General features: G+C 41.4%; 1 protein-coding gene across 8 annotated transcripts in view; it reads right to left on the bottom strand.

The window, feature by feature from the left end:
- The window catches only part of MEGF10 (multiple EGF like domains 10), a 376760-nt gene that overhangs the window by 18706 nt on the left and 345758 nt on the right, over window positions 1-12296 (bottom strand). For all 8 annotated transcript variants that reach the window (XM_067031512.1, XM_067031510.1, XM_067031511.1 and 5 more), the window contains 3 exons: window positions 3309-3455; window positions 1987-2121; window positions 1332-1460 (listed from right to left, as the gene is read on the bottom strand). In XM_067031512.1, coding sequence (XP_066887613.1) covers window positions 1332-1460; window positions 1987-2121; window positions 3309-3455 — 411 coding nt within the window. The remainder of the gene's footprint in view (window positions 1-1331; window positions 1461-1986; window positions 2122-3308; window positions 3456-12296) is intronic.

Genomic DNA, 12296 nt, shown 5'->3' with positions numbered 1-12296 from the left:
GTCCTGAGGCCAGTACCCCAAAGAGAGGATCCCACCCGCCTTACACAGCCCCTCGCATGTGACAGGTCAGCAGTGGGCATCAGGACTGAGAAAGACCATGCTCCACACCAGTCTCAATTCCGGATGGTAATGCTGATGGCGACAGCAGCCACCATGACGGACATGGTGTTCATACACAGACTGCAGGGCAAGGTGGGCAGAGTAAACATCATTCTAAATTTACAGATTTAGTTATTTAACAAACGCACATTGAGACCTATATATGCCCAGCACTGTTCTAGGCCCAGGGGAGAGAGCAGAGAACAAGACAAGGTCCAGACCACCCCCTGAAAGCTTGTAGTTTAGTAGGGGAGGCAGGCAAACCAAACAACCACCCAGCTGGCCAAAAAAATAAGGGCAGTAAGGACTATAAGAAAAAATAAAATAGGGAAAGGGGAACAAGAATGATGGGGGCTACTCCTTTACGGAAGGCCTCTCTGAGGAGAGGACATTTGAGCAGAGACCATATGGGCAAGATGGTGTGACTCGACAGAAGTTAAGGAACCCAAGGTCATATAATTCACGTCTGTGATGTCTAAACCTGCACGTGTCACTCTACTCTCGAGCTGTCCCTAGAGGCTTGTTTTAAGCGTGAAGGTTCCCATTTGTTTGTAAGACTTGGTTTACTGTAAAAACTCTTAATTGGACAAAGCGGAAAATAATCAAACTAAATCATTAGGGGTCATCACCCACTGAAGAGCAATCAGAACCTCAGATAAAGTATCTGTGAAGTAACATTTAAAATTATGGGGTAAAATGATTTGATATACCAAAGAAGTACTTTTTATTCATAGTAACAATTCAAGAACTACTTAAAAGAAGAAACACTTACAATTTTTATATGGTTATCCAGTAGGGAATATGGCCCCAAGAAGATAATAAATAAATATGAAGTAATTAAAAAAATGAAAAAATTTTCTCCCATAATTGTGTGTACCATTTTTGCCCAAGAGCAAGGAAAAAATCATAGCTGACACTTGAAGTCTGGAATGAACTTTTGAATGGATTTTCTGAGTACAAGATCCTCTTTTTACAAATGAAGAATCACTTTAGTGAATAAGCAAAGTGCTACCTATTTAAGTTATTTCCAAGACATGAGTTGGATTTAAATTTGGGATCACTGCATAGAACTCTTACTGAGGGGAAAAAAGCCACTTAAAAATTAAAATAACATATCTTATAATTATTCATATAGTCTTTCTTGATTATTTAAATACTCATACTTCAATCCCAAAGAATTTGAAAACAAATGTAAATAAATGGTTGATCAGTTGTTCCCAAACAAGACTTACGTTGAGAACAGTCACTGCCGATCCAACCTGGGTAACACTGACAAGATCTGTCAATGGGGTTACAGGTTCCATTGTTGGTACAAGTGCAAATTCCTGCACAGTTTTTCCCAAATCTGCCACTGGGACACACTGTGAATAAATCATAGGTCAGAAACTCACAATTACATCTCATCTCACAGAACCCTAGACTCAGGATAGGAAATGACTTTAAAGGTCATCAACCCAGCCATCCACTTGGTAGCTGCCTTTACTCAAGAGCATCCCTCATCCTGAATGAGCTCATTTTTACAAACATCTGAAGCCAAAGACCCTCAGTAAGGCAACACAAATCAGGAGACATCACCACATTTCTAGAAATCTTCCTGGCTCCTTGCTCAGGGAGTCAAAATCCTTCCTCATATTGATTTTTCATGGAAGGCTGTTTCCAATTAAAACTGAAAAGTAGCACAGCTCAGAGAATAAAGAGATTGTGCTGGATTGGCAAGCCAGCTTTTCCAAAGCTCAAAGTCATATTTACAGAAGCTGCAGCCACAGCATACCAGAAGGCATCGCTAGCTGCTAGCTGAAGACGTACGTGTCCTTTGGGAAGCCTGAGGACAGGCTGCATGGGGCGTGCTCACCACCACGTATTTCTCCCAAAGCCTGCGCACCCTACCTTCATTGCAGAGGGCGCCTGTGAAGCCAGGCAAGCAGTCACACAGGCCTGTGATGTGGTGGCAGGGTCCACTGCTGTGCACACACTGTGGACACGTCTGGCTGCAGCGATGCCCATAAAAACCAGGGGAGCAGACTGAAAACAGAAAGGAAATAGTTATCTTCCTGGGGATGTGTTTCTCTCTTATTCCACATAAGGATCTAGTCCAAGTTAGAGGTAAAAAAAAAAAAATTCTTTTTAATGATACTGAGAATTTTCCAAGTATAAAACAACAACAAAAGGAACGAGGGCACTCTTTAATAACGAAAAGAAGCCAGTAAACTCTGAATTGCTTCAGGGCAGGCAAAATGTCTTAGTTCTCTTTATTTTCCCATTTATGGCCCCAATTAGCTCGAAGCTTGGCATAGAGCAGGGGCTTGAGGAATTTTTTTTGAGCAAATAAATTAAAGAAATAAAATTCTAAATACTAACAAGGCCCAAATAAATACTTACAAGCCACACATTAATCCTTTCTTTAAGAGCCATTTCTGGCAATAAATAGATCTACAGTCAGAATTAAAAGATCGTTCCCCCTCAAAATGGTCCAGGTTAATGACTGTGATTGAAAAGTGAAAAAGCAAAATGCTTTATAATTAGGTTCTTCCCAAGACATTATTTAGATTTAAGTATAGAATGACAGCATAGAACCCTTAATGCAAAAATCATAATTAAAAAAATAGAATAATGTATCTTACAATTAGTCATATATTCCTTTCTTGATTACATTTACTAAAAGATTGAGGGAAATCTTATGGATCACTCCCTAACTCAAAAAGTCTATTGACCAATGTCATCAGCCCCCATTTTAAGCTCTGCAATCCTATTCTCCCCTGAGCACTGGCTTTCAGACTACTAGAAGGACGTATGATTTGCTGCAAAGTTTGGCTGATGTTGACTTCTGGTAATTGAGGTAAGGCCAATGCCAAAATGGTTGAATAAAATAGTTACAGGTCAATGGATTTCTGGAACACCATTTGCAAGATCTAAGGCAGCATCAAGAAACTGATGATGATGCCCACGAGGCAATGAAATCATTCCTGAGAAGGAATGGCTAAAGCCCCATCTGTTAGGTTAGTCCTGAAGGTTGGAAAGAATGAAGCTTTTGGGGAAGGGCTATCGAGTGAGGACAGCTCTGCAAAGGACAGGGTGACCTACGCCACTCTCCCCTGCCCTCGACTGCAGCAGAACACTTCTATGAATTGAGGCGTGGGACAGAGATCAGGATTATGTACACGGCAATCTGAGAAGGGAAGATGGAAACTGCCATCTAACGAGACACTTACTTCTCTGACAAGTGGTGCCTCGGAACCCTGGTGCACACTCACAGATGCCGTCGTCAGGGGAGCACGAGGCCCCGTTTTTACAGTAGCAGGGCAGGGAGCAGTTGGGGCCCCAGCGTCCCTCAGCACACACGCTGTCACAGTGGACACCTGAAACAAGGCACACGGACGAGGCTGAGTGAGAAGACGTTTGGGGCAGGCGCCTGGGATGCTAAGTCAGAGACAAGGACCAAGGTCACCATATTGACTCTGAGGTATCACGGACAGCAGTGAGTGGGGATGATACAAGGCTTAAAATCCACTTATACACATCAGTACATCATTATATTGGATCATATATCATATTGTCATAACATTAAAATAATCCCAGAACAGTTTTCTGTGGTGTCATAAAGGAGAAGGAGTAGAACATCTTTGTTATACTGATTTTTCTTCTTTAGGAGGAGAGAGCAGAGGAGAAGCCCAAGGGCTCTGTCTATTGAAGGCAAAATTTATCAAAAATACTATATCCTTTAGCCTCCAGCAACTTCCTCCCTTCCCCAGTCTTTGTTTTTATGGAGAAATTGACAAAATGTAAAAACATAAGGTGAAGCAAAAGGTGGTTAAATTGTGTTACGTACAGAAAATCTTCCCCTGGAGCAAACAAACACAGTCTTAAAGTATTTTGAAAATACAGTGTACAAGATAGAAAGATATACTAATCTGTGCCACCAAATTCCTCTTCAAACATTTAATCTGCCATTGGGCAGACACAGGCAGAATATCACAAATGATGTTATTCATAGCTGTTGTCTAAGCTATTGATTATTATGAACCCATATGCAGGTGTTTAACTCTCAATCTGGAAACAGAGAAACTTTAGAGTCAGTTTCGAGTGAACAAATGCCTAAAGCAAACAAAGAAAATCCAAAGTTGCAAAAAATAAAAATAAAACCAGGTTTTATTTGAAATAAATGGAAGTTTCTTTTGTAAATCTGTATGCAAAATGCCACAGGGGGCTCTTTCTCGTAAATCAGAATACTTCACAACTCAAAGAAATGCTCCTTGTATGGAGAGGCAAGAAGAATGAGTTATAATTAGGAGTGAACTGGCGACTGCTGGCCTCAGACCAAGTGAAAACACAGTAGGAACAAGCCCACTCCCACTCTGACGATTCCAGAACATGAACTCCGCCCGCACCAAGGAGGCTGACAAGGCCCTGTTTTGTATTAAAGTTTTTGCTCCTAAATTGATTAGAAGAAAAGTTACCATGGCCCAAACCTTAACACAGAAGCAGCCCCAAACCATAAAGTGAACGTTGCTAATTGGTGGCCAGTCATTTCTGCTGCAATAACTCCACTTTTGACTGTTCCTGTTTTTCTCCATCTGAAAGTCTTCTGCATGGTACAGGCTGTTAAGTAGGCATGAAAAAGCACAGACCTCATTGTGTTTCACTTGAACTTACAACAGACTGTTATTTTAGCTTGGCTGCTGGCTGAAGAAAGGCAAGCAGGCCTGTTAGAAGCCAATTGGGGTTTAAGTGTTCCCCATAAAATAAAATGTGGAATTTTGGCCTACTGTGATATTTTCTTTCTTGAGGTCACAAATATTTGATCTTTCTTTCAAATCTCTTTCGAAAAACTGAGATGGAATTGCAAATGCTATGCTCCCCAAGTGTGCTAAAGCTGCCCCAGAGCCTTAGCTGGTGTTTTGACTCATAGCTCTACTAGGCAGAAGCATCAAATGGATTGAGGAGCAAACCACTTTGAAAGAGGCTGCAAATCTAAAGTTTGTTTTCCAAATTTGAAAGAAGTACCCATAAAGGTAACCCGCTACAGGCTTCACTCTCTATTCAAGTTCAAGTCCTGAGCTCTGATGGTGAGCCAGGACTCCTATATAGCAGCAGCTAATATGGGACACCTGCTTCATAGAGATCCAGATGACCCTGGCCATTTTGGTCTGGAGCTACCCAGGCAAATCTGAGTTAGGATTTTAAAGAAGTGGAAGCTGAATGATTATCTGGTTAATCTGAAAATCATCCTGAAAATTAGTCCTGATTTTTGACACTTTTTTAGTGGGATAGGAGTTTGCGGGAGGTGGAGATTTAGCCATTTATGGTGATTTCGTTTATCAACTACTTACCAAATCTCTACATGACAATAAATGCAGTTAGGATGGAATACACTTTAGATCAAAAAGCATATGCTGCTTTTTCACATTAGAGATTATCATGATTTATGTATTAATTAGCACATTCTCAATCAAAGCATGTCAAGAAAAATGATGCCAGGGCAGATTGGCTAATCAGAATAAAGTGATCCTTTATTTCGTATCTGTTGCCTCTTCTCTAGTAGGTTTGTCCAGCTGGTTAACATAACCACCAGTTACAATCAACTTTATCGAGGTAATTTTCATAGAAGTAACAAGGCTCCATTGCAAAGATAAGCCTTTTTTCACATGATTTACCCATCATTTCATTTCCAGAGAATCACAGGGAATTCTAGAGATCATCTATCAAGCCTTCTGTCTCCAATCATATGAGCATATTTCAACAGAACCAAGCTTACATTTAAACAACTTTTATTTTAGGGCTGCAAAGAAGTCTTTCCTTGGCAAGTAAATTATAACAATTCTATTACCAACTCCCTTTAAAAATTCCTTTTTTTTTTCTCCTCTATCACTAGTAAAAATGAGTCATCAATTTGCAGATATTAATGCCAAATCTATTTGGAGACAAATATAAAGCATGTTTCAGTCAAGGGGCAACTCCAGGAAAAAAAGCATGAAGCAGTCTTTTTTCCTCTCACTGCACCATTTTCTCCTATTGCTATATTACTCCCCTCTGGACTTCTGCGCCCTCCTGTTTGTTATCTTTTGTTTCATCTTACAGTCAGAAAAAGATAAGATAAATGTATTATTGCTGAGGTGTTATCTTCTCTAGAAAATATTAGTATTTTAAGACAGCATACATGTTAGAAGCCTAAGAAATAAATCTCTAGCTGTGGAATTTCAGGCAGTGAGGCTGACTGAAATTCAGGAGGTAGTACTGGGGTAAGTGCTTCTCTAGGTCATACTTGGTATACGGTCACTGATGTGACCTCCATATAGGGCTAACCCCGCAATGAAACTTTCTCCAGGATAGGGAATTGTAAGTTTGCTTTAACCATTTTTTTTTGGAGGGGGGGGGCTGTGTGTTTTTTTTGTGTGTATTTGTGTATGTGTTTTCTTCCTTAATTATTTCCATTGTTCTCATCCTACTCTTTGCCAACCTTGCTGGAGTGCTATTAGACATCTTTTTCTTACCTTGTTTGTCAAAGACAGAAAAGAGAATTCAGCTCAATAAACATTCAAGGGGTATAGAAACTGCTGGATTGCTCGTGAAAGGTTCTCTAAGAAAGACCTCCAATTCTAGAGTGATAATGACCCCAGAATAGGCATATCCAACCCTGTCTGGGGATCATGATTAGGGAAGGAGTTAGCTTGTGAAGGTGGAGGAGGGTCCCAGGCTAACAGAATGGTGGGTGCAAGGTTCACGCCCTAAGAAGTATGTGTCTATCCTTCAGAAATCACAAGTGTTGGGGACAGCTGAAATTGGTGCTGGGAAAAGCAGGAAAGGCAATGGGGCAGCAGGCAGTGGTCACACAGAGAAGAGCCAAGGATGCCATGCTGTGGAGTATGAGCTTCCTCGTGGTGTTAACAGGGACCAGATGGACAATTAAGTAGGAGAAAGGCATAGTTAGATCTGTGCTTTGTAGGAGGGAAGATGATGGTTTGAAGACGATGAGCCTGGAAGAAAGAAGACATGTCAGGTGGCTCTTTTGGGTTACCCAAGTAAAAAGTGATAAATATGACAAGGTCTTGAATGAAATCAATGGCATCTGGGGGCAAGATGAATTCCACAGAGGTGCAGGAGAGAATGCAGATGAAAGACCATTCCCCCACCCATATTCTATCCAGGGCAGTTTAGGAATTCTGGCAGCTCTGTGAGGGAGAGACGGATTATGCCTGCTTTTGTTCACTGCAGTGCCCAGCACATGGAGGGTGTTAAATAAATGTTTGTTGAATGAGTCAATAAGCACAGTTCCTTTTTTCAACATAATATTCAGAACCATTTTCCAACTGTATGGAGCAATCATATCATTCTTTGCTTCTCTGAAGACGTTACGAGAAGTGCACTCAAACCAGGAAGCCCAACATGTTAATGTTTTGTGTACCTAAAATGAGGGACTCTTCCCAGCTAAGGGGGTGGAAATGTCTGCCCTGCTTATTTTGGACGAGACAGACTTTGATGAGCTCAGGTCTGTGATTTTAAATGTTAGTCCAGATTATAAAGCAATAGAAGAATTATGGGACATCTTAAGGAAATTCTTTTGGAATGTTTATCAAAGTACAGATAGAGGTTTTAATACGAGTTACTTCAGGAAACAACTTCCTACACTATTTGGAAGAAGGGACAAAATCGGAAGGGGATATCTTTAAATTTGCAGGACTCTCTAGTTCAATGGAAGCATTTTTTCCTGACAAATGTTCTAACACTGATAAGGAGGTCTGTGCGGGACTGTTTTTGCCAGGACTGAGGACAAAGAGCTCTTTGATAGCCTTCACAAGTTGCTAGGCAATGGCTGAGTGATCGTGATAAACTTCAGCTAAGCAGCTCTAAAGAAATGTTCGTGCATTTAATGCCTGATGCATTATGCCCACGGCCTCCATGTGAAATCAGCATTCACTAGGCATTTGTGATTGCATGAATGCAGTAAATAAATCATCTGGGGTGTCATTATTTCCCCTCTCAGAGATCTAACCCAAACTCCTTGTCTTGCTTAATTGTTTATATTCCTTATACAAGTATTGCAATATTTGGGGTGTTAATGAATGAAGGAAAAGATTTTGATTCGATGTCTTGTTCCCGAGCAACGAGCTACTAAATATCTATGAGAGCAAAGAGTGAGATTTGTTAATAATCACTGGGCCTGGTGATTATAGGAGAGAGGAACTAAATTATTTAGTCATAACATTGTCTCTGCTTTTCTAATCCTCCAGACACCTGAAGCAGAGGCGTATGGCAGTGTAGACAAGTGACTCCCTGGCCTATCTACCTCAGCCCACACAATGCCTTCCCTGAGAGTCATGAGTGTCTTCCTGCCGGCCAGGAGCCGGTGCCACCTTATCTTCCTGTTCCTAGCACCGAAGCACTGTGGTTGCATACAACGTGGAGATACTCAATAAATGGTTGTTAAAACAAAATTTTCTCTTTCAATACCATAAATGTTAAAGGAAGAAGGAACTGCTATATTGGTAGCCAAGTTGAAAAAAAAAATCTTGATAAATAAATAATGTAAATCAGAGATGTTTGTATTTGCAGTGGCAACACAAAACACCAGAGATCATGGCCTGCCTTAGTCCGGGTCCAGATAAAAGCAAATGGAACAGAATGCCAGGCAGATTAGGGATCTGGAAGCTTGGCTTTTACAACAGCCTTTCTTTTGGGAGGGCGAGCCCCTCCCTCCACCCTCACTTTAGGGACCCCATGTTCTGCTTTTAAATTACTCCCTCCCACAAGACCATGTGACAGACAGACATATGCATGTGCTACACATTTCCCACCCTCCTGCCCCAATATCTTAAAGGGTCAAATGAGTCATTTGCACTTGTGGCTGACTGGATGCAAAGCACGTTGATTAAAACTCATGTGCACTTGAATTTGTACTTCTATGTCACTTGACAAAGAAAGGTGGGTCTTCCTTTACTATGACAATTCAGGCATCTCCGATCAGTGTCTGAAGCAGCAGCTCCCTTGTTCAGCTGGTCAAACTCGGTGTGTGTGTGGAAACTTAGACAGGGGGGCTGTCCTTCTGGAGAGGTGCTGGGACCACTGCAGGCCTGGTTCTGCTTGCTGGGAAGCGTAGAAAAGCTGGCCTCTTCTCATGAAGTTGCCTGCAGTGTTTCCTCTTTCCAGTGCCCCCCTTCCTTTCTGGGCTCAGACGAGCACCCCACCTCTCTTCCTACTCTCCTTTCCCCTCCTCATCATTATCCAAGCCTTGCTAGTCCCACTCTCTCTCCTAAGACTCCTAGACTTTGCTTTGGCATCTTAATCTCTTTTCTCTCAGTTTGGCATTTAACTTTTTTGTTCTGGAATAAATGTATCTCTAAGCCTCCTCTAGTCTTTTGCCACTGGCTATGAGGTTTTCTGTCGCAGAAATGCTCCCTTGGACTCCAACCTCTTCAATCACTAGAGTAGCGAGGTAGAGCAGAAGCCAACCCACAGATGGGTAATTGTCCCTGCAATTACCGGGGTAACTTTTTAAATAACAGACAGGGCCAACAAGTAAGGTTGTGCAGGTTGTACACTGCACAAGAGTCCCTGGCTAACGGGCTAAGTTAGAGCAGAAATCCATCTTGTTGCATTCTACCACCAAGAAGCACATCCTGAGAGAATTCCAAACCTTTTCCAAATTTGTCTGAACGGTACTTTATGGGCTGGCAATGGCTCCATCCTCCTCCTCCTCACGCACCCTCCAGATTGTCATTTAGTAGGTATGAAGTGGGGATTAGGAATATATGAGTTAAAGGAGTTCCCAGGTGACAGTGATCTTAGCCAGGGTCTGGAACCAGCCTGGAGACGGCATATCCTCCCAGACAGCTGGAATGAAATCTTGATTAGCTGTAACACTCAGCAAAGAGGTGATCTGGCTGACTGAAGTCAGAGCAGAAAGGAAGGAAAAAAAAACATCAGTGTGTTTCTACTGTTTTGGGGAAAAACTTTATAAAGCATACTACTCCACTACTCTGGAAACACACATACACAAACACACACACACCTAATTATTTCACTGACACCTGGAATTTCAGAAAAATGATTTTGAAGAGTCAGTCTCATTTTATTAGACTGTGTGTGTGTGTGTGTGTGTGTGTGTGTGTGTGTGTGTGTGTAGCAGAGGTGTAGGAGAAGGAGCCCAGGACACAGCCTATATCTTGTTGATGTTGCATTTTTTCCCATTTTTTTAAAATGCAATCTGCCTCTGTTTGATAAAGTAACCTATTGGCTAAACACATCAATAAATTAAGGTTTTAATTAACAACATATAATAAAAGTGCATGTCTCTTCTTTTGAAAAATGCTACATTTCTTTTGGAAATAGTATCTGGGATGTCAGATGCAACTTTTGGTTAATATTTATGGTAGTACATTTTGAAAACTTATTTTATGACCAGGTAAAAATGGGACTATCAATTATAGTAGAAATAAATGAGTCTTGTTTCCTTTAAGAAAAAAGACCATCAAACATTAGAAAAGAGAGTGAAGTTACATGGATTGTGATGAGCCCCTCGGTGAGAAAGCAAGCTGACTTCCTCGGTATATCATGTCAGTGCCTGACTTCCTCAATGTGGGTATGTCAGTTTCTTTGCAAAGAGGGATAAAGGTCTCTTGACCCTCCTTTCTGGCTCCATACTCCTAGGCCAGATCAGCCTCTCCCCATCGTCAGCGGCTGAGCACATTTGGTGCTACTACAGTATCTTGATGATTTGGTCGAGGGAAGAGCCCAGGTCCTTGTGTTAGATTTCATTGATTCCTTCACAAAAGCCTCACTGTCATCCCACATACTTGCTACCCTCTCCAGCAATTCTCAACATTTCACCTAGAGCAATCTCCACAATAAGGAGGAAGGAAACAGAATCACTTGCTTCCCTGGACTAAGGTTACTTATTTTGCCCCAAACCTGATATCTAAAGGAAAAGCAAAGCTTTCTTCATATTTTGAAATGTCCTTATGAGGTACTTACTCAAAACAAGTATGTAATGAAAAATGATGAGTCTACCCAGTTTTGACAATGAAATGGTGTTCTGTGTACATAATACAGTCTACTCTTCTTTCCTTTTAGAAAAATAAGCCAATTCTTGATCCAACTGTAGGGTGTTTTTCAGAACTTTCAGGAACTTTGTTTTCCTCTACATATGTTTGCTTATACAAGTGTGTTCTGTTGAGTGCAGGGGATGACTGCTCTAAAAAATGTCTCCCAGCAGTCTTAGATACTTACAGACCAACAGCCCATGCAGAAGACGCACAGGAATTAGACATTGGAGCCATGAAGCAAAGAGATGGTGGGCAACAAGTGATAGAACAAATGAAGCAGCAAAACTTCCTCCCCTTTGGAGAAGCAGACCAGTCACAGATGGACAGAGGATTACAAGATCATGTTGTGTGACAAACCCACTGCATCCCCACAGGAGCTCCACAGGTCTAAGGCCAGATGGGATCATTTGTCTTACCCCATGACCCAGACTATGGAATGCAACTAACACATTTTCTTGCTGGCTTCAGGCCAAATCATATCTCCTGCTTTTCTCATGTATACTAGCGCATGCTTTTCACAGGCTGGTTCTAAATCATCAAAGCAGGTGGATCAATGACTGATCCATGACTTGATCCAATGACTTGATCAATGACTGGTGTGTTCAGGAACATCTCACATTTCCTCTATATTCATAAGACAAAAGTAGATTTGGTGGAGTATGGCCCAAAACAAATGATGTGACTTCTCTGTTAGTTAAGTTCTGAATTTGCCAGGGGGATAAAATGCTATTTGCTTCACTGTGGTCTTTCAGAACTTAGTACTGGTCACTACATTTGAGAACTTCAAGAACGCTGTGAAGTCACAAAATCTGGTTTAATCCCTGGAGGGATGTAGTTTTAACATTTAGTAATTAAGAGCCAAACAGAAACATGGGAAGGTGGAATTTCACATTGGGAAGTCAGTTATCTCAGCCTTTGCAAGTCAAGGAGGAATTAGAGGGCTAGGGAGTCCTTGTTTCTGTGGGTAGCTCCTACTGGGAGAAAATAAAGTCTATTACTCAAGCCTTGACCTGTTTCCCAAGGTAGCTCTCAAACACTAGAAATCAAGCACACTACAGTTTTTCTCAGTTTACTCCTGCTAGAAGCCAAAGAAGCTCTCAACAAATTCCAAAGGGCTGAGAGACACCACTGTAGAGGTTACTATTGGCCTCCTACATTCAA

The sequence above is a fragment of the Kogia breviceps genome, chromosome 4, assembly GCF_026419965.1.
Source record: "Kogia breviceps isolate mKogBre1 chromosome 4, mKogBre1 haplotype 1, whole genome shotgun sequence".
Lineage (NCBI taxonomy): Eukaryota > Metazoa > Chordata > Mammalia > Artiodactyla > Physeteridae > Kogia > Kogia breviceps.
This window is presented reverse-complemented; position numbering and strand designations above follow the sequence as displayed.